Raw genomic sequence first — 22,192 nt, forward strand, 5'->3', positions numbered from 1 at the left:
CCACTGAAGAGACCTCGATTGCCGCAGGACAGTATTGTATTTATTCATTGTTACATTTGTTACTTACTAATAATAATTTGTTATTTATACTTGTTATTTAGTTGGTTGTACTAACCTTTTGTATTCTTAGTTCTAACTCTACTAACTTGCTGGTAGTGCGTTTATACGCACTACGGGATTTCCTTACAGAGTCTTAGGACTCTTTATTTTTCTCTTTTTTTTAGAACGCAGAGATCAACCATGAGCAGAATAATCCCCGTCCCCCCCAGGACCCGGACATTAGGAGTGGAGATTCCAGGAATGGAGGATCCTAGAGCACTCACTACAGCCCTTAAGGAGATAATAGGAGTTTCTAACAACTACTCCTTCACCCCATATGGAGGAGGACGATTTCTTATAGTAGTAAAGAATTTAGCTTCGAGAGATCAACTTCTGAAGGGTTTCCCCGTCCAAGGGAAGCAGGTGACCCCTACCATGGTGGGGTCACAAGTACGTCAAATTAAGATCGACCGCTTCCCTATGGAATAACTAGAAGCCGGAGAAGACGTGCTTGTACAAACTTTTAGTAAGTGGGAGAAAGTGAGTAATATAGAGAAGAGCGTCTCTAAGGAGGACCCCGCCTGGTACTCCGGCGAAGTCACCTTTACCATGGACATGCGACAGCCAGTGCCAAACATCGTTACCATCGGCACATCGCGTGTCATGGTTAATTATCCCGGGGTACAAAGACAGTGTCTGCGATGTGGTTCGACTGAACATCTGGGTGGTGACTGCCCCCGAGCCAAGTGTTTCAACTGCATCGGCGTCGGGCACATCTCCAGCCAGTGCCCACACCCCTGCCGAAAGTGCTCCAATACAGAGCACAAAATAACATCGTGTCCTCTGCGCACATTTGCAGAGCGGGCAGGGGCACCGATTGAACCGTTGAACCCGCAGCCTGCTCAAGACGCCGGTGAATTTCCGGTACTCCCCAACACCATCGGGGAGAAAACATTCTCTCAAACAGTTCTAGGGAAAATTACGAAACGTCCTGCACCATCAACAGCAGAAGGTACTGTTTCCCCCCCAGCAACAACATCAGCTGAGGAAACAGTCCCCCCCCTCGGTCGTTTCAACCGTACCACTACCAGCGATGGAGGAACAACAAACAACCGAGGGTACAGAAGAAGCTATGGATAACACTTCACCAGTTACCCCCCCCCCTCAACAACATCGGGGGAAGCTTCGTCTGTAGACGCTTCTAATACTTCCCCTATAGTAGCCAGAGTCCACCCTGCAGAAGAACAGAAGACAGAGGAAGGGAAACATCAACTTCCACCCCCCAAAGAACCTCCTAAGAAGAGGAAGGAGCAGGCTTCCCCTAAAATGGGGAAAAAACATCGAAGCCGCTCCAGCAAAAGCACGGACTCAACAACATCTGAGTCCGAAATGGAGGTGGAAACCCCTTCCCGCCATCAAGAGAGCATTAACTCTAAAATTAGTAGACACACCGGCTCTCAATTCAACTGCTTTGACCATCAAATAGTGGACAATAAATTAGCAAGTTTTAAGATTAAGAACAGTCATCACGAGTTCGAGGTCCTCTCGAGCTCGTATGCAGAACTGGCAGCCGGTCTGCAGGATGAGGGATATACTACCTCCCCCCCCACAAATTAAAGCCTTAATAAAATATGTCAAGCAATTGCGAATCAAGGACCTAGGCCGGGTATAACAACGTAAAACATCATAATGCCGCCACCCCCTTTTTGCGTTGCCTCGCTCAACATCAGAGGGCTCCGCTCACCATCAAAACAAGAGGAGGTGTGGAAGCTCATGCTAGCGTTCAACATCCGGCTTTTGTTCCTGCAGGAAACACACTTTTTCCACTACAAGGACATGCAGGAACTAAGCCATAAGTACCCCGTAACAACGTTTTGGAGCTTCGGCAACAGAAACAGCGCCGGGGTCGGGGTACTTATGCTAGCCCCCTTCCTCGGAGCCTTCTATAACATCCAGAGGGATGCAGAAGGGAGAGTTCTCGCCATTGACTGGAAGTACCGGGGCTGTATCACCAGGTACATTAACATCTACGCCCCGGCAGATCCAACATCAAGATCGACTTTCTTCCAGTCACTTTACACTTACTTATATGGCACCCATCACGTCACTTTATCGTGGCGGACCCGGCCTACGATAAAGTGGAGGGTAATCCCAATACAGGTACTGCTGGCTACAGGCAGTACCTGTATTGGGATTACCCTCACCTCAAGTTCACCTCAAGAATCTCCAGCTAACGGATATCTGGAGAGCTCACAACCCCTACTGTCGGGATTATACGTGGACAGGCCAAGGTATCGGCACACGGCTCGACCGGTTCTACCTGTCACCCTCCCTTGTCTCCAGATCCGAAGCCATAAGGCACGTTCAAATTAATTATACCATCTCGGACCACAAAATGGTTGTGCTCACGTATCATCCACTAGAAGCAGTAGAAGTTGGTCCGGGCCCCTGGAAGTTACCACCAGACTTCCCGTCCTTGTTCTCGGCTAAGCTTAACCAACTGTGCTCCACTTGGAGCACTGCTGGCTGGGACTGGGACGCGTGGGCACAACTAAAATCTAACATCAAAGAAAACATGATAAAATGGGGCCTAGAACGTGCCTTTCTCAGAAGATCTCGGCTTCGTGATCTATACAAGGAAAGAAGCTGGTTCGTGGCCAGCCAACGCCAAGGCTTTCCATGTCACAACGCCATCCGTGACATTAATCTCGACATTGAAGTGGAGAGACAGAAGCAAGTGGAAGACAAGAACACCAAGATCCGACTCCACCTCCACTCGGAAGACAGGCAATCGGCTGCTTTCTACAACAGGCGCTATGTCAATTTTCGACAGGAGAGAACCATAACCACCATCACTGAAGGCGGGTGTACTTACACCACAACACCCGACATCCTGAAGGCCTTCTGGGGGTACTACAACACCCTCTACCAGGATAACAGTACCCCCCAAGATTACTCCTGTTGGAATATTGACCCCTTCCCTGTACACATCCAAGCAGGGTTGGATGCACCAATTACAGCGGCCAAAATAACATCAGCCTTCAAGCAGTGCCGTACGAAGAAAGCGCCTGGGCCAGACGGACTAAGCACAGAACTCTATCGAGAAGCCTGGGACTACATCCTCCCCATTCTTGTGGAACTATTCAACAACTTTCTCAACACAGGGAATGTACCGCGAGAATTCGTGGAATGCCATACAGTGTTCATCCCCAAAGCCAACAGGGATCCATCCAACATCAAAAACTAGAGGCCCATCAGTCTGTCGAACACGGACTACAAGATCCTCGCCCGTGTTCTCAATGACAGACTGAAGCTGGGGATGAGATACGTCATCAACAGCACACAAGTGTATGGTGTTCCTGGCCGATCGATGGAGTTTAATCTCATCCTCATCCGAGAACTGCTAAGTTTGGTCAACCTTAAGACGTACTCAATGGCACTGCTGACTATCGATCTCAACTGAGCGTTCGACAGCGTCCGGCACTCCTTTCTGTTCAACATCCTGCAGAAAGTCGGGGTCAGCAGCGGACTGCTTTCCATCATCAGAGGAAGCTACATGAACAGCTCCACCTGCCTCCTCATCAATGGACACCTTTCAGACCCCATTAACATCCAGAAAGGGGTCAAACAAGGGTGTCCCCTCAGTCCACTGCTCTTTGCACTAGCCCTTGAGCCATTTCTACGGGCAGTCAACAGCTCAAGAGCTGTGAGAGGGATTCCACTACTACTCACCACGGATGACTCCAAAGTAATTGCATATGCGGACGATGTGGTGGGCACCCTCAGGGACAACGACTCCATACAGAGCTTCTTCAACATCTTAGAGAGGTTCAAAGTGTCGGGGTTAACACCCAACCCCGACAAAACTAAGATCAAGACGTATGGAGTCTGGGACCTAAACAACATCCCCATGGGTCTTGTCCCTACAGGAGACCCCCTTACCATCCTGGGGGTCCCATTTGCAGCATAGCCCGTGCTCGACGTTCAACAACTTATCAACACCACAGTTGAGCGTCTCAAGGACTGGACAAACGGACAGCTGTCGCTCTCCTCTAGGGCTACTGTCATCAAGACCATCTTGTGCCCTATGTACCAGCACGTCGTAAATATAACAAACATCAGCGAAGATCAAGAACTTCGGCTTTACAGGAAACCCTTGAAGTTCTTCTGGGGCAGTCTATGCTAGGAGGTTGATATGAAGATCCTTCAACTTCCGGAGAAGCTGGGAGGCTTTGGCCTCCCCGTCCTTAACATCAAATACCTGAGCAATACCGCCTTCCATCTTAGCAGGATACTACAGACCAACCATCCCTGTAGCTATCCTGTGTGGTATTTCTTAGGCTTCAAGCTTCCCCTTTTTGGGATCCCAGCCCACCAGGGTCCCAAAGCAGATATTGTTCCAGAGGATTACAATAGACTTTGCCAGCTAGTACAACAACTCCGCTCGTCGGGTGTCAACACTGCCGGGATCCGGAACAGCAAGATGTGGTATGATCATCTCCTTAACATCCTTCATACTGACGTTCCGGATCTAGGAATCAACAACAATGACATCCTCTTCGGCCACCTATCTAAACATCGAGGCTACCCGTCGAGAAAGGACCTGGCCTGGAGGATAGCCTATGGACACCTTCCAGTCAATGTGAATAAGTGGTGGTTCAACAACAACCTGGACCCATTATGTAGCTTCTGCTGGAGCCCGGACACCGTAGAGCACGCTTTCTACGAGTGTCCCATCTCCATCTTCATCTGGAGGAGGCTAAGCGACGTGCTCCACATCCCCCTCCTACTGCAGGAGCAAGTGATCTTCCTGCAGTTCGCTCCACCAGCCAACAACAGGCAGAAGTTACTAGTATTTATCATCAATGAATTCAAATATCACATCTGGAAGGTTAGGAAAAAATTTTCCAACTATGCTAATCCTCCGAGTCTGTTGGATCTCTCTCGGATCGTCCTCTACATGTTCTATGGCTCCTTAAGAAGATTTTTACATCTCGAGAGAGAGGCTCTGGGTGACACCAAATTTAACAACAAGTGGTGTTCACCTCCAATCCTGTGTACTGTCAGAAACAACACCATCAAGTTCTGCCTGCTGCTGCTTTAAGATCTCCATCTGCAGCAGCAGCTCCACTCCGAGTCATCTTCTTGGTCTCTGCGCCGCCCCCCCCCCGAGGTCTGTTTTGTTTCCTGGTCTCCCACGGAGATAGTTCAGAGGAAAAACCCAGGCAGCGCAGGCCAACTCGAGGCGGGCTGCCCTGAAGGGGCGGGTCACCTGGGCACCAGCTACCTCCGTGGTCCTTTTGATTTCTTGAGGCAGATCTCCGAGGAGGGTGAGGAAATATCACTTGATAGCTTTAAGCTAGCAAGATGAGAATAATGAGCTGAGGCCTATTTTTCTTCTTTTTCCCTATCCCCCATCTCCCCACCTGCCCTTCCCATCCTATTCCGCTTCCTCTCCTCTTCCCTCCCCCCCCCCAGCACCCCACCTTGACCTCTCTGTCACTTCCTTACCCCTCTTTTACTTCTCTTCGGGGGCACTCTGACCCCTTTATTTTTCAATAGGCCAATGATGGGTTTATTCTTTACTCTCACCCACCTCAATAAAGGTCAAAACCGGTATGGGTAGTGCCCCCCCCCCTTAATGCATAGCAATATACATGTCTGCAAGGAGATGTGTGTGCATTATGAGAGATACTGAGACAAGGAGTTGAGAGCTTGATCCACCTTTGCTGTGAGTTGTCTGGTGTTGTACTACCTTACCTCAGTCCTGAAGATATTTTCAGGTGCAAACTTTGTTTGCTCACACTTGGATAAAGGATTAAACTAAATTTATTACACTTCAAGTGAGAATTCACAAGCACATCTTTATCACTTTCTAGTTCTAAACCATTTCTAATCTTCACATTTCTTATTCTATCTTTCCTTGTTTTGGCCAACATTGTCCTTAAAACTTTCATTTCCAATGCTTGTATTCTATTTGTCTTTTTTTTTTTCCTTTCCAGTCTCCATGTCTCTGCTGCATAAAACAAAAATTAACTTCTGTTAATCAAAAGCTTGCACTTCAATGGGACCTCAATGCCTCCTAAATTAGACTGCTTACACTGTTAAGAAAGGTTTGGCCCAGTGAAATCCTCCTCATTATTTCCTGGTCTAACTTCCATCACCAGAAAGCATAATTCCCAGATATCTTCAAAACCTCTTCAAAACCTGCCCATTGAGTATAACACTGATGTTTACATTTCCTCTATGATTTAAAACCATGCTCTCATTCTAATAATATACCTCACTGCATTAAATTTAATCAAATTTGGTTTCATACATTTCAGAGAACATAACATAATATTTGTATTATTACTAACTGCAAAAAAACTGAAAACAGCTCCTGATATACTTACAGAATAGCACTGCCAATTCATTTGCCTTTTTGATCATTTGTTCCAGTACTTTATCTGTAACATCTTCAATTTCATCAGAATTTTTCTGTTTAAGAAGCCATTTCAATACTTCTTCCTCTTTTGTTAAATCACCTGCAAGAATAAAATAAATATCATTAAGGTAAAGATAAGGTGTGTACACTGCCATCTTTAAAAGAGTTCCATGTCATTTTCTTAGGTATTATTTTAAAATTTTGAATTTATATTTTATTATTATAAAATAGTCCTATTTTATTTTATTATCAATTGACATAAGTGCATCACTCATTAAAAATTTTTAATGAATATCTAGAATAAATCCTATATATGTAGGAATTCACCAGTTATCCAATCATCTTAGAAAACCAATTTGTTGATTAGACAATTAGAGATACAGTTACATGGTGCAGCACCAGAATTGATGTGGTAGGGTATCTACAAAATATACCCTATGCTCTGTGTTGATCATTTTGAAATGGATCATTGAAATGGAGGCTGCTGCTACCTGGACAATGCAATCTATTACATACTTTATTGCTTGATTGATAAGCGTATCAGTATCAAATTTTGCAAGATGAGTAAAAGTGTTCCAGTCAGCCTAGTCCATTTTCTATGTAGGCATCTATCCATGTAGGAGATGATGGTTCCTGTGAAGACATTGTGCAAAGAACAGGAAAGTGATCACTTTCATATATATTCTCTTCAACATCCTACATGAGCAGTGGAAGAATGCAAGGGAAGCAGATTGTAAGATCACTTGCAGAATAAGCATATGGAAAAAAGTATTAAGTTTATTATTCAAAAGGGAGGAGGTCATTATTGTCAAGGATTTATTCAATGAAATGACTTCGTCTATTTGTGTTGGCACTATCCCACAGACTATTGTGACCATTAAAATCACCAATAAGAAGTATGGGTTCAGGCAGTTGCAAGATAAGGCTATCAAGATCGATTTCATTTAACTCAGTGGTAAAATAATTGAACATACGTTAATAAGAAATCCCATGGATAGGCAAATTGCTACTGCTCACAGAGCAGTATTAAGCTGGATATGATGGAAAGGGGTTATGACTGCCCACTAGGACAGCTGCTCCTCCATGAGCAGGACCACCTCTAGTTCTGTCCTTGTATAGAATAGCGAAATTTCTTATGGTAAGGTTCTCACTGTCTTAATGTTTCCTGTAGACAGAAACGGAAAAGTTTGTGTTTCTGCAGCAAAATCTTGATATCAATATTCTGGCAAAAACACGACAATTCCATTGTAAAAATTTTCCTATTATTTTGGCTTTATTTTCACCTAGTTAAAGGATTATCCTTTCTCAGGTTTATATTTATCAACTGTTTTTGGGAAGTATGGACAGACAGTATCTATCTCTTACGCTGGAAAAATATTCATTACATTTGATATGTCAGGATCAATCAGCAAGTTTAATTTACATTCAGTGGATACCAAAGCATCCATTTTTTTCTGTGGGGTGTCTTGTGGTTTATCTTTAAGTGATATCTTTGCCATACTTTTTTTTTTTCGACTCATCGAATGGAACCATTTTTGGGGTTGTCTCTGGAGTAAGACCATAAATCATGCAAATGATGTGCTGAACAGAGAAGCACTCACAATCACAAAGTTCAAACATGGGGAAATTATCAGATGGTGAAATAGGCATATACGTTTGAGATGCTGTTGACATTTCTTAGCTGTCAACTTTTTGGCATAACAGGATCTAAGAACAGGTGTAGCAGTGGTTAACTTCTTTTCCGCATCCTGATTGGTGGAATACTCAGTAATTTCTCTCTGTAGCATGGATGATCAAAAACTGGTGCATTTATATTAATATCATATATCTTTTGTTTCTTACCTCTCATACCAAATGCTGTATCTATGATATCAATATTTGTTTGGGACTTTATTAGGGTCCCCTGGAACATTTGAGGATGAAGAATTCATTGGATTCAAGAATTCAAGCCTTGGATCCCAACCCTAGACCATGAGGTTAGAGACTGCAAGCGTTAACAGTGTTGGCCACAACCACATAGCCACAGCCAGGACTGCCCGTCTTGCTGAAGAACAGGCCAAAGTAGTGCACTACCAGGCACACCCCCCCTTCAGGATATCCACGAGTCACACCACATGGCAAACACAGTGGCAGGACATTGAATCCCAGCAATGGTGGTCCGGAAGAAAGGATAATAAAAAAAAATCAGGAAAAGTAGAGAGCAAAGAATATGGGAAGAAAAAGAGGAAGAATGAAAAGGGGCCAGTACCATCACCAGGAGGTCACTTCACCATGAACAGGTGCTTCACAGGAAAGTAACCCTGCTTAAAGGTAGCCTGAAGTGGTGCTTTTGGTCTCCAGAGAAGGATTCTAAATTCTGTTCTCCTCCTCCTTCTTTCCCTGTCTTTTCTATGTAGTGTAAGTGTTATTCTTCATGGGCATGCCAAACATAATTAGAGACCCAAAACCACCTCCACTTTAGGAATGTACATCAGCCAAACAATTCATTAGTGGAGGTACCTAATAAGGAAATTTGCTGATCAGCTGGCACATAATCTTTCTACAACATACTCTGCAAACATGCCTGCAGGGGAGTCCTAGGTATATGGAAGATGCCGTCAAAGCCACATTATGGCAGGGAAATTAATCACTTTTGTATGAGTGACATGTCCAAGTATCTCTTCTCAATACATGTTATTACTCGTTATTCAACTGTTCCCAAATCAAACCATGAAGTGTACAAAAATGATAATGGTATTACTTGGATTTAAAAAGAAACAAAAAAAAAAAAAATCCATCTGAAACTAATTTCAATGAAAATTATAAAACAAACAAAATCACCTAACCAAAAAATAAAAAATTAAAAAAACACCAAAAATCCCTAGGAAAATTCACTTTTATATTCATTCTGCTGGCATCTGCAGAATAAATGCCCAGATAAATCATGTATATCAATTTTGCAGGATCCTATACTAGATTTGTTTTTTTACAGAGACCTAAATTATAAAAACAACAAATCAGAGTCCATCTTCACTGTCACATGCCACAAGGGTGGCACCTATGTGTTTGTAAAATCTGATCAGAAAATGCAAAATTTAGAATGCTCTACTTTCAACTACTCTGTAATCTTTGAAATCTCTGGCTTAAGATTTCCTTGTTCCAACATAAAGTTCTCTGTTATATTTACTGGTCTCCAAATTCAGAAAATCACTCTGACTTTTTTACCTTCTCAATCCCTGAATCTTGACTTTCTGCAATCCAATCACACAAACAGTGTACTCATCTTCCTAGGTGATTTCAATATCCACAATTATAACTGGCTTCCCTTTTCCAATTCCATCTTACCAAGCTGGAAGTATCTGGATAACTCTCTCTCTCTCTCTCACATCACGATAACCAATGAGGTAACATAAATTTTACATTTCTCAACCCAAATATCTGATAGCTTTCTTCATTCTCCTATATCCTGATCTTTTCTTAACCAGGTCTCATTCCAGATATAGTGTACAGGTCATCTCCTTTCAGTAACTGAGATCATAATCTGCAAATTTCCACTTCTACAGAACACTTTGCTTCCTTGGTTGCAGAATTATTCTCACCAGCATGAAGGACTTCATTCACCATTCCATCCAAAATTTTCATCCACTTTCCAAGATGTGGTGTAACAATAATTGTACTAGGACAGTTCAAGAAAATATTCAGTATTCCACAATCTGTGACAAACTCCATGTTACCTCTATTGAAGCACTCAAGAAATGCAAAACAACCATCCCTCTGATTTTGAAAGGGCCAACAGCAGAAAACTTGTCAAAATGGTAGCCACGTCTTCTAATCCCTAGCAAAGACTACAGGGCTCAACTTCTACTCACCTGCACTTCCACCTCTCTATCCCTCCCTCTCTACCAGATGACTCCCCTATTGTAGCACCAAAAGATGACCTCCTGGCATTATTCTGCATTGATAAGGCAAACTGACTCCTGCCATACCAGAAACTGTGCACCACATGCCTTATGTGATCTTTCAGAAGGAAGATATCATAAAAATCTTAAATAGTAATCTAGATACCAAAAAAGTCTCCTGGTCTCCATGTATCTCTCCAATTGTAAGCAAAAGTTGTTCCAGAGTTATTCAGTTAATCTGTTCTATATGTCTCCACATTCTTTTATGCTAAATATAAATTAATCCCAACAAAAAAGACATCACAACCAATCAAAACATATGAACCTAGCCAGAATTGCCTCTATAAAAAGGTACCATCATCTGTGGTATTAACACCAACATAAATAACATTCAAGTCTTCCACACCAAACATATTACTCCTGACAGAAACTTACATTGCAACTACATCCACTACTATCCACATTCAATGCCCAAACTACAGACTTCATAATTCCTTTTACCAAAAGAGTGGCATGTGTGCCTGTTCAAGATATGACATAGCCTGCCAGAGAATGGCTAATTTAGAATTTTCTGATTTTGACTTTCTCTGGCTAAAGGTTTCCTTGTCCCATTTAGTAGCATTCATTTGCTCCATTTACCGGTCTCCAAACACTGATAATCAATCAGACCTCTTCACAGTCCTTTCCATGAAGCTTGACCATCTGCAATCCAGCTATCCAAATAGGGAGGCAATCTTCCCAGGCAACCTGAATGTCTGCAATTCCAACCAACTTCCTTTTTTCAACACCGCTATCAGTAATTGCAATGTGTTGGACTGTACCACAGTTGTTTGCAATATTACATCCATTCTTCTTTTGAGATCTGTACTACAAATTTCTGAAATTTCTACTACATGCTTGTCTGATTTTTTCAAATGTTCTGTTAATTTTATAAGACCTGTTTTGATGACCATCATCATCATCAAATTCCTGCCGTGTACCCTCAAGGGGTGTACAGGATATGATAGTACTACATGAAAAATTTACATCATTACTAACTTCCTATCTACAATTTTCCTCCAGATCAGTTTGCTGTTACTAGTCAAGACTCCAATATTATCAGATCTTATATTTCTGTCGTCTAAGACACTTTGTACCGTATCAATTCACCTATATCTTGGTCTTCCTCTGGGTCGTTTTCCTGCCAACCTGGCAAAGAACACTTGTTTTGCCAATCTTTCCTTGCCCATTCTGTTTAAATGACCATACCACCTGAGATTAGCTCTGCTAATGCATTCCTGGATGCTCACAATGTCAAGTTCATTCCTAATATCCTTGTTTTTTAATATGATATTGCCATTGATGTCCTCTGTTCACGCCTCTAATTTTTCTCTGGATTCTCATATCTGTGGTCTCTAGTCTTTGGTCAAGTGTTTTACTTCTGACACAGCTCTCAGATCCATAAGTTAAAACTGGTTTGAACACTGTCTTGTATACAGCTAATTTAGTGTTCAGACTAATTTCTCTCTTATTCCATATGAATTTATTCAATTGACTTCCTACTATACCAGCTTTATTGATTCTGCTGTCTATTTCCATATTTAATTTACCATCTTCACTAAAAATCGTGCCTAAGTAGCTGAAATGTTTTACTTGTTCCACAGGTTCTCCGTTCACAATGCAGTTGACATTTTTTCAACGATTCTGCCTATTTTCATTGTCTTTGTCTTTTTATTGCTGACTTTATACCATATCTATCACAACAGTTATTCAATTTAGTCAAGGAATCTTGCAGACACGTAGCAGATTTATTGATAAGTCTAACATCGTCTGCATAAAGCAAAGAGCTGACATTAACATCTCCAATTTTGATATCAAGTTTAATGCCACTTTCCTTCATAATCTGATCCATATAGATAATGAATAACAGAGGGGATAATGTACATCCTTGTCTCACGCCAGATTTAACATTAAACCATCTTCCTGTATGTCCATGAATTCTAACTGATGACTTACAACTCAAATAAAGACTAAGTATTGCTTTATATAATGCCCCATTGACACCATATAACTGTAGCATATTGAATAGCTTCTCTCTTGGCACCCTGTCTATGCCTTTTCCAAATTGACAAAACTTAAATACAGATCTTTGTGATATTCCCATGCTTTCTCAACTATTTGTCATAAAGAGAGGATCTGATCCTGACAGCCTCTATTTGGCCTGAATCCAGCTTGTTCTTCACCAAGCTTTTCTTCCACAATTCTTTTCAACCATTTCTCAAGTATACTTGCATAGATCTTACCAGCAACACTCAGTAGGGAAATACCTCTGTAATTCTCACATTCAGTTTTATCCATTTTTATATATGGGTACTATGAGAGCTCTACTCCAATCATCGGGAATTCGTCCCTCTGTCCAGGCCTTCTGAACTATGCAGTGCAGCCACTGTAAAACTTTTATGCCACCATACCTCAGCATTTCTGGTCAAATATCATCTACTCCTGTTGCCTTTCCACATTTTAAGCCTTTGATGGCTTTTTCTACTTCAAGTATGGATATGTATTCCTGACTATATGCCTGTTGAGTGTTTTTTACCACTGTGTTATCACTGCTTGTTTCATTTAGCAATTTCTCGAAGTAATTACTCCATACTTCAAGGATATCTTTTTCTCCCATTTTCATGTCACCTTTATCATCTCTAACTCCTTTTACAGTACTCTTTCCTCCATTTCTAAGCTTCTTCAACAACCTCCAAAATATTTTGCCACCTTCTTGATATTTATTTTCAATGTTCTTGCCAAAGTCCTCCTTTGACTTTTGTTTAGCTAGTTTTACACAGTGTTTAGCTTTCTTACATTTGTCTCAGTATTCCCTAAAAGCACAAGCTGAGCCAGGAACTTTTGATATGCTTTCTTCTTTTCCTTCACTGCCTCTTTAACTTCCTGTGTCCACCAGGGAGTTCTGATTTTTTTATCCTTGCAGACAACCTCACCACATGTCTCTCTGGCTGAATCAATCAATGTTTTCTTCAAGGCTTCTCACTGAATCTCTAAAGTTTGGTTCCTGTTCTCAAACTCTTTCATTTTTTCTTCAATAAGCTTTGTGTATTTTAGCCTAAAGTTCACATCTGAGAGCTGCTCAACTTTAATTTGCTTTAAAACTTTCTTACATGTTGTTCTTTTCAATATGAAATTCAATTTTATCTTGCTCAAGACTAAATAGTAATCGCTTCCAATTTCAAATCCTCTGTATACTCTGGTGTCCTGTGCAAGGGAGAAAACATCACTATCAACAATAACATAGTCAATGAGACTTTTCTTATTTCTTGCCTCTTCTCTCCATGTGAATTTGTGCACATTTTTATGTTGGAACATGGTGTTAGTAATAACCAGTCCATGTCCTGAGCATAAATCCAACAAATATTTGCCATTATTATTAACTTTGCTCTTTTCTCCAAATTTTCCAAATATATTTTTGTATGTTAGACAATCATTTCCTACTCTGCTATTTAGATCCCCAAGGACCAACTTTTCCATTTTCATTGTGTCAGAAGCTTTCTCTAAATCCTCAAAAAATTCCTCCACTTCTACCTTAGTAAAACTGCCTGTGAGACCATAAGCACAAATAAGTCTCATTGTCTAGTTCCCCATTCTGATATTTGCCCACATCACTCTACTTGAGACTGCCTGCCATTCAAGAAGATTAGCCTCGTATTAAGTGTTGAATACTATGGCTACACCTTCTTTTCCTTGATTGTCATTGCCTGAATATAACATTTTGTATTTATTACTCAGAAAGATCTCACCAGTTTTTGTCTTTTTTGTTTCAGTCACCCCTATTATGTCGATCTGGTACTTATCTAATTCCTCAGCTAGCTCCATTTCTTTGCCATTCAGGCTTCTTATGTTGATAGTACCGATCTTTAACTCTGGTGATGTTGAGTTGGGGTGTTTTTTCAGATTTGTTCCAGTAGCTGATTTTTCACTGTTCACTCTGGTTCCCTGGTGAAAACAATGAGAGCCTTGTTTAACCGGGCGACGCCCCAGCCAGCATGAACTTTTGTCATGTTGTACCACCATTTTGTAATTTGGTTTAAGCCAATAAGAATTACAATTTGGTCAGCTAAATCCCAAACTGCCAGACCATCCTCGTTCATTCAGTATTCAGGTAGATACCCAACAGGGTGCACCCTGGTACTTCTGATCTAATGTCCAATTCTCACTGAAGGTGAGAATTGGACATTAGGTCAGAAGCTCTGGTCGGTTCTCCGCATTCCTTTAAAGGCTATGTGGAGGTCTCCTCTCAGTTATACAACTTTGACCCTTAAGCACCCTATTCTGATGACCAAGAAAATCATTTTCAGTATTACTAATGAATATATCCTAAAAATCTTGGTGAGCTTTCCTTACAATATTTTTTGCAATATTTCTTTTAGTGCAGTAAATTTTAGTGATTCTAATATTTGTTTCTAGAAGTGTAGCTGGTAAGGTTTTGTTTTTGTAGTCTTCATCTATCTTTTGGTCCCAAGAATTTCTTCTATTGTTTGTTTATTAATTTGCTTATGTTTATCAATTTTTCATTTATGTAGAAGAGATAGGAATTTAAGATATGTACTGAGTTCATTTTGTATCATCAGTTTTGATACAGTTTCTAATACTATCTTCTTCACATAGAAGACCTCCATGGAGTCAAAAGACTCACTATGGGAGGTACACACTATCACACACAAACCTCATTAAACAGTGCTTTCAACTACTTCAATGTGTCTGCATTCACCACACTGTAAGCCAATGCATTCCACTCACCAACTAGTCTCCATGAAAAGAAAACTTGCTCTTTGCACCCTTGTTCACATTATTCTCATAGTTTCCAGGGATAACAACCCCCCTCTCATTCTATGCTTCCACATTAACCTGGCAACGACCCCTTAACAACTTAAACGTCTCAATCATAACTTCTCTCCTACTATTCATGAGGCATTGCAAATTGCATTCCCTCAATCTGTATTCATATCCTGCATTCCAAAGACCTTAGTCAATCTTCTCTGGACCCTTTCTAATATATCCTCATCACTATGAAAAACTGGGGACCAAATCCATATGAGGACATCAAAATCTTATACAATGGAATCACAGCTTCTTTATTTCTGCACATTAAGGTTCTTTGCATCATTGACATAATCTGATGTGGAGACTTCACAACTTGTGCAGCATGACCACAAACTTGTGCAACATTTGTTAGTCTCTTTGTATGCTTTTCTTTTTAATAGATTCTCGTGGTTTCTGTGATTTCTGTATTGTTTGTACTGCTATTTTTCAGATTATGAGAAAATATTCTGAATATGTATCCTTACCTCTACAAATTCATGTGTCTCTTAATTGTGAAGACAGTTTTTTGTTAACGATTATAGAGTCTATTATTGATCATAGTCCGCTGGTGCCTCCACATATATTTATAGGGTTTTTTTTCCTGGAAAAATGTGTTTGAGATTTTTAATTCATAATATGGTGGGAAATCTCTCAGTTTATTGCATTTTGATTTAAATGCAATTCTCTGTATCTGGTTGAAATCTATGGAATACTCTGGTTTCCAACTCTAGCATTAATGTCTATTGCAATTATCAAATAATCATTTTTATTACAATGTCTCATCAGTTTTTGTAAATCACTGTAAAATATTTTACTTTCTTCCATTTTCCCTTCTTCTGAAGCATATATTCCCATTACTGTTAGATAGCTTCTTTCAAATTTCAGCCTTAGAGTTGTTATTTTTGAATTAATTTTGTGTAGTTCTTAATTCTGGTCTTCCATTTTTAATCCGTTATTATACCTATACCATAGCTTACTCTTTTATTCTGTTCCACTGTATATCATTATATAATCTTCCATTTCTATAATTCCCTTCACATTTTGCTTAGTTTCAGTTATTACTACTATATTTAACTTATTCTCTTTTAATAATTTCAGTTTTGTTTCTTTCCTACCCTAGCTAAGCTCTAACATTCCAAGTGGCAAGATCAAATATATCAATTATTCCAAAATCATTTATCCTTTTTCATCCATCATACATTCTGTTCTTCCTCTGAACTTCTCAGTTTAATTATTTTTTATAAGAAGAGATTGTATTCTCTTACTCAAACCTGCCCCCCCCCCCTCCAACTAGAGGACAAGGGTATCTCTCTTAGCTAAATACTACTGAGGCATAGTTTTCAGGGTCATTGGACACAAGTTTCTCATCACACAAAGTAGAAACACCACTGAGGAGTCTGAAATATACATAAAAGATACCTATTATAAAAATATAATTCTGTGTGTGTGTGTGTGTGTGTGTGTGTGTGTGTGTGTGTGTGTGTGTGTGTGTGTGTGTGTGTGTGTGTGTGTGTGTGTGTGTGTGCACGCGCGCACGCACGCACACACACACACACACACATTTATGGAACAAGCTTTCTTTTAGACAAACAAGAATGGAGTTAGGTGAAAAAACACATTACCTTGATAAAAATTAGGCATCTCATTTTCAAAATAAACAAGTGCTGGAAGTTCATCAATCCCATAATCTGCAGCGAGTTTATCATCATCTATCTTGACAAATGGTATGCCATGGCGATCTGCATCATCATCTATATTTTCCAGTTCTTCTAACACTCTCTGGCATCTTCTGCTGCTAATATCATCTGTAAATATCACATTTTTATAAGTGACAAAATATTATTAATAATAGTAATAAATTTGACATAAATTGATTATTACATTTATAACCTTCTAGAGTAATCAACAGATTTCTTTAGCAAACAAATCTCCATATGAAGAACCTACTTCCTACCAAACAGTCACTTAATTTAGAGATTCTTGTATTACACAGCCACACTTATGAAAAACAATGTTCACACTGCAGTAAATGATCTTCTCCTTCATTTATATGTCTCTCATATAATATCTGATTTTACATATATATATATATATATATATACACATACACTAGGATGTGGTGGGTTCACACCAGGTAATTCATCTCCCGTCTAAAGACAATCACAATCATCCATACTCACGGCAATGAGATTGTCATTTTGAAGGAGTACTGTATCATCAGCATAACTCAGATTATTATTATTATTATTTAGGCCTCCAAGGAGTCAAAATACTCATCGTGTGGGGGGGGTTCCTTCCTAGGAAGCACAAAGCCTATCAAGACTCAACGTGGGAGGTCTCTCCTAGGAAACACCACTCCTTAACCTCACTGACCATTCTTGCTCTCACCACTCTATCATCAGGCAATGCATTTCATGGTTCAACCACCCTCCATGCAAAGAACCCACTCCTCACCCTCTTGCTCACAGTTTCCTTTCGTAACTTCCAGGGATGGTCCCTTGTCATTACTCCTTCCCGCTGTTCAACCAAGCGAAAGAACTCTTCAGTGTCAACCCTGTAACCACCTCTCAACAGTTTAAAAGTCTCAATCATATCACCTCTCCTTCTTCTATCCACCAAACTCTGCAGTCCACATTCCCTCAGCCGATCCTCATAACTAACATTGTACAGTCCTGAAACCATCTCTGTTATCTGCCTTTGTACACTTTCCACAGTTAATTTATCCCCTTCAAATCCTGGGGACCAAATCTGAGAACAATGATCAAGTGTGGTCTAATCAGAGTCGTATACAATGGAATGATAACAGCTTTATCTCTGCAGGTCGGCATCCTTCTCATTATTGCAGCAATCCTCTGTGTTACCTTCACCACCTTTGCAATATATCCCCTGAATTTCGGGTTTCTATCAATCATCAACCCCCAGATCTCTTGTCTCCCCCTACTTCCTCGAGTATAGCACCTCCAATAGAGTATGCAGCGTCCCATCGATGTGTCCCAAACCTCAAGACCTTACATTTTACTTTGCATTACTTTACATTAAACTGATACCTCCATTCATTTGCCCATCTGTCTAGCTTATTCAAATCCTCTTGCAGGGCTACCACATCTGCACTATTACTAATAACCCTTCCCAGCTTCACATCATCTGCAAACAACTAAATATCCCCCTGCAATTCACTGACAATGTCATTGATTTAAAGGTTAAACAATATAGGTCCCAGTACTAAGCCTTGTGGGACCCCATTTGTAACCCTCTGCCTCCTTAAAACTGTCCCACCATACACAACTCTCTGAAACCTATCAGACAGCCAATCCTGAATCCAGTTGACCAACCTGACATCTAAACCCATGTGCTGCAACTTAAATATCAGCTTATCATTACCGATCAATCTACCACCTATCCTAATTCCAGTCTTAAGCTCATCCAATGCTACACGCATGATGTCCTCAACATAGATATTAAATAGGTGGATTTCATCACCCAATGTAAGACCCCCCCACATCCTGCTTATGCTTATTGGAGACCTGAAGGGGCGTGAAAGAGTTCCATGTTTTGTCTCTAAAACAGGGTTTCCAGATTGAAAAAAATAAATAAATAAAAAATGTCTTTAAAAAAATATCCTTAATCCACTCATGGCACAAAATGTACTAGAGGTTTGCAAAAAACGTTTTTGGGTGTTAGCCAAGTAAAAAAAAATAAATAAATAAATAAATAAAAGCCAGGAGCATCAGAAACAAAGCAGCAAATATGTTTGACTTAAGAATATAAGCATTAGTAAAACTTGGCAGAGTCAAATGTAGTAACAGGAATCAAATTTAAAGGTACAGTATTTTTAGAAAGGACACAAGGCAGAAGAGGAGTGGGGGAATACTTTTAATGATTGCAGATGATGTGTTTTCAGTTAGGGTAGAAACTCATGAAAGAAATAATAGTAATAATGTCATATGCAGAAGTGATTCTTATGCTATTCTACTGTACAGTTGAGGCTAACTAGAATACATGGGTATGTTGCTACAGATTTAGCTGCTCTGGATGATGAAATGCATTGCCAAATTACCCTAATGAGATATGGTTGTTTAGCTTCTGAGGATCATGCCATATTGCCCTTGAAAGTAGCTAACTATGTGGCTGTTCCAATTAGGTCAAAGTTACATGCTAAACCACAAAGATGAAAATTATGAAAAACACAGAATACTATCTTGAGTCCAACAGTATCAGTTACTGAATGGAAAGTATATCAGAAGTGTATGGAAAACTTTCAAAAGGTGCTTAACTGAGGCAGTATCTGAATGTGTCCCTAGAGTTTGAAGAACAAATAGGGTGGGAGTGAAATGGATGTGCAACTTTATTAAACAAGAGATTCATAAGAAGAAACTGATGTAGAAGGAATATCATAGGAAAAGAGTGAGAGGAGTTATGAAATATATATACAGTGCAAGCCAGAAAAGTTATGAGTATTGAATGGAAAGCTAAATCAGTGTATGAAAAGAAATTGGCTGTGCAGGCTAAAGACAATCCTAAAGAATTTTATTGCTGTGCTACTCTTGTGTCAGAAGCAGATAGGATTGTTCAACTAATGAGTGCTTATGTGCTTATTTTGCTGAGATCTAGCAGCCAGGGGTATGTAACATGGTGCATAATGCTACCACAACACTGGATGAAGAGATAGAGGTATACAAGAATTAGGTTGAAGAGCTGTTGAATCAATATCCATAACCTGGATATCGATTCAACAATAGATGAGATATCAGTGCATCTGCTAAAGGAATGTTCAGCTAAAATCGCTTGGCCCTTGACAGGTTTATATAACTCGAGTCTCAGCTAAGGAAAGATCCCACAGAAAAAATTCTGTTGTTCAAAGTTGGTGCAAAACTGATGTGTCTAATTACTGACTTATCAGTATCTCTGGAGTTGTGATGAATATTTTAGAGAAGCTGGTAAGAATTCATATACAGAAGGGGATTGAAAGAAAAAAAAAGCTATAATTTACAAAGAACAGCACAGGTTCACTAAAGGGAAGTTATGTTTTAGTAATTTGCTCATATTTTATAATAATGTTAATGCTCAGTTGGATAAAGGGAATTGATATGCTATGATACTGTTAGACTTTCCTAAGCCATTTGATAGGATACTGTATGAAAGGTATTGCATAAGCTAGAAAATATGGGAATGGAATATAAATGACTGACGACTTGGATAAGTGGATGTGAATCTAATTTAATGTGACCAGTAGTGTACCCCAGAGATGAGTCCCTGGTTGAAATGTTGAACTGTTTGCTGATGATATAAAGATAGGAAGGGCAATCAGGGACTGATATACAGTACTTACCAAAGAATTTGAATCTGCTGGAACAGTAGGCAAACAATGACTGTCAATTCAGTGATGGTAAGTGTAAAGTTATACACTTTATCGTGATGAGATTTCCAGCAGCATATGATACTGGTGGGATTATGTTAGAAGAAACTGATGACACTAGATTTCCTATCCACCATATAGGAATTATGGTGGATAGGAAAGTGAAGTTCAAAGTACACATTGTAAAAATTGCAAATACAACTCAGAGGATAATTAGGATGTTGAAGATTACATGACATTTTAGAATATGGAAATTATTTTGCCTGTTTACAAGGCCATGGTATGACCACAGGTGGACTACTTCATGCAGATTTGGTTTACTAGGTTCAAAGGGGATAAAGAAGCTGTGGAAAGAGAGCAGAGAAGAGCAACAAAAATGATATCGGGATTATGGAATGTAGATTATGAGAACAGAGTGAGAGTATGTGGACTGCAGATACTGGTAAATAGGAGTGATGTAATAGAGGTCTATAAACTTCTAAAAGGGTTATAAGCTGTCAACTAATGAAATCATTTGTTATACGGAAGGTGAGGAGAAGACACAGAAGCATCTGTGGAAGTTAAGTTTGTTTGCACTTAAGGAAGGGCAAGAGCCAGATTTTTTATCTCACAGAGCAGTAAGTGACTAGATCAGTTTGGCTGTTGAAATGGTGAATGCATCCAGTATGAATGAGTTAAAAAGAAGGTATGACAGCAGGTGTGGACAGTCTATGTCCTCTCTCAATGAGTTCTTGACTTCCTGAAGGTCTCAGATAATGATAATAATACTGATTCTCGTAGACAGGCTTATATGTTGGTTATGCATTATTAAAACACTTAAGGAATTGAACAACGTACTTCAGAATATAAATTAAATTATACTTTAATAAATATTTCTGATATTTCGGAAACGTCACGTTGCCATCTTCTAAAGGAACTTACAAAAAAATCACGTGCATGTAGGCACTACAACACAGTAACTGGGAATGAAGAGATGAAGCTATTGTTCTCCTAAAAGTCCTGATGGTGCCCTCTAGCAGGCTAAGTAGGTGTTCTTGGCCGTTGGGCTGAAGGTCTGCTGATGTAAGCCTCCCAAATTTGGGGCAGTCACATACAACCAAATTTGTTGAGGTTTGGAGAATTTCTTAGGGCTAAGGCTGGTTCCATAAATAGATAATAATACAATTCAATAATTTATTTGTGCGTGAATCTGAAACTCTTCATATCCAGTACTTCTAGTCTTTGATCAACTGTCTTACTGTACATAACTTTCAATTTATATTTATCTCTAATATAATGTTTTGTGTAACTTTCTATTTTGTACAAATTTATTCAACTGACTGCTATTTAAAAACAAGTTAAGGAAAAAACAAGAAAAACAAGTTAAGGAGAAAATTATCTGTGGAGACTTGATGATCAGGGAGTATTTAACAAAAGTGTAACAAAATCGCTTTTGCAAAAAAAGGCAAGACAAAAGAACTGATTATCTTGGTTGGCACAAATGATTTGACAGGTGAGAAGCACTCTATGAGAGAGAGAGAGAATATAAAACAGTCACTGGAAGAAGCTAAACTGAAGAATGCAAAGGTGAAGACTAAGTCTCCTGATTTACAATCTGCTATGATAGAGGCAAACTAAGGAGCAGGAGAGAGTTGGTAGCAAATT

General features: G+C 39.8%; 1 protein-coding gene across 1 annotated transcript in view; it reads right to left on the minus strand.

Annotated features, from left to right (window-relative positions):
• Window positions 1-22,192, minus strand: part of LOC150096202 (uncharacterized) — an 881,296-nt gene that overhangs the window by 581,056 nt on the left and 278,048 nt on the right. Inside the window, exons 7-8 of the mRNA XM_090409004.1 lie at window positions 16,815-16,997; window positions 6,435-6,566 (exon numbers count right to left, since the gene is read on the minus strand). Of these exons, the coding sequence (XP_090265130.1) occupies window positions 6,435-6,566; window positions 16,815-16,997 (315 nt within the window). The remainder of the gene's footprint in view (window positions 1-6,434; window positions 6,567-16,814; window positions 16,998-22,192) is intronic.

This window comes from Typopeltis vanoorti, chromosome 19 (genome assembly GCF_054136105.1).
Source record: "Typopeltis vanoorti isolate ZY-2024b chromosome 19, IOZ_Tvanoo_1.0, whole genome shotgun sequence".
In the NCBI taxonomy this organism is placed as follows: Eukaryota; Metazoa; Arthropoda; class Arachnida; order Uropygi; family Thelyphonidae; genus Typopeltis; species Typopeltis vanoorti.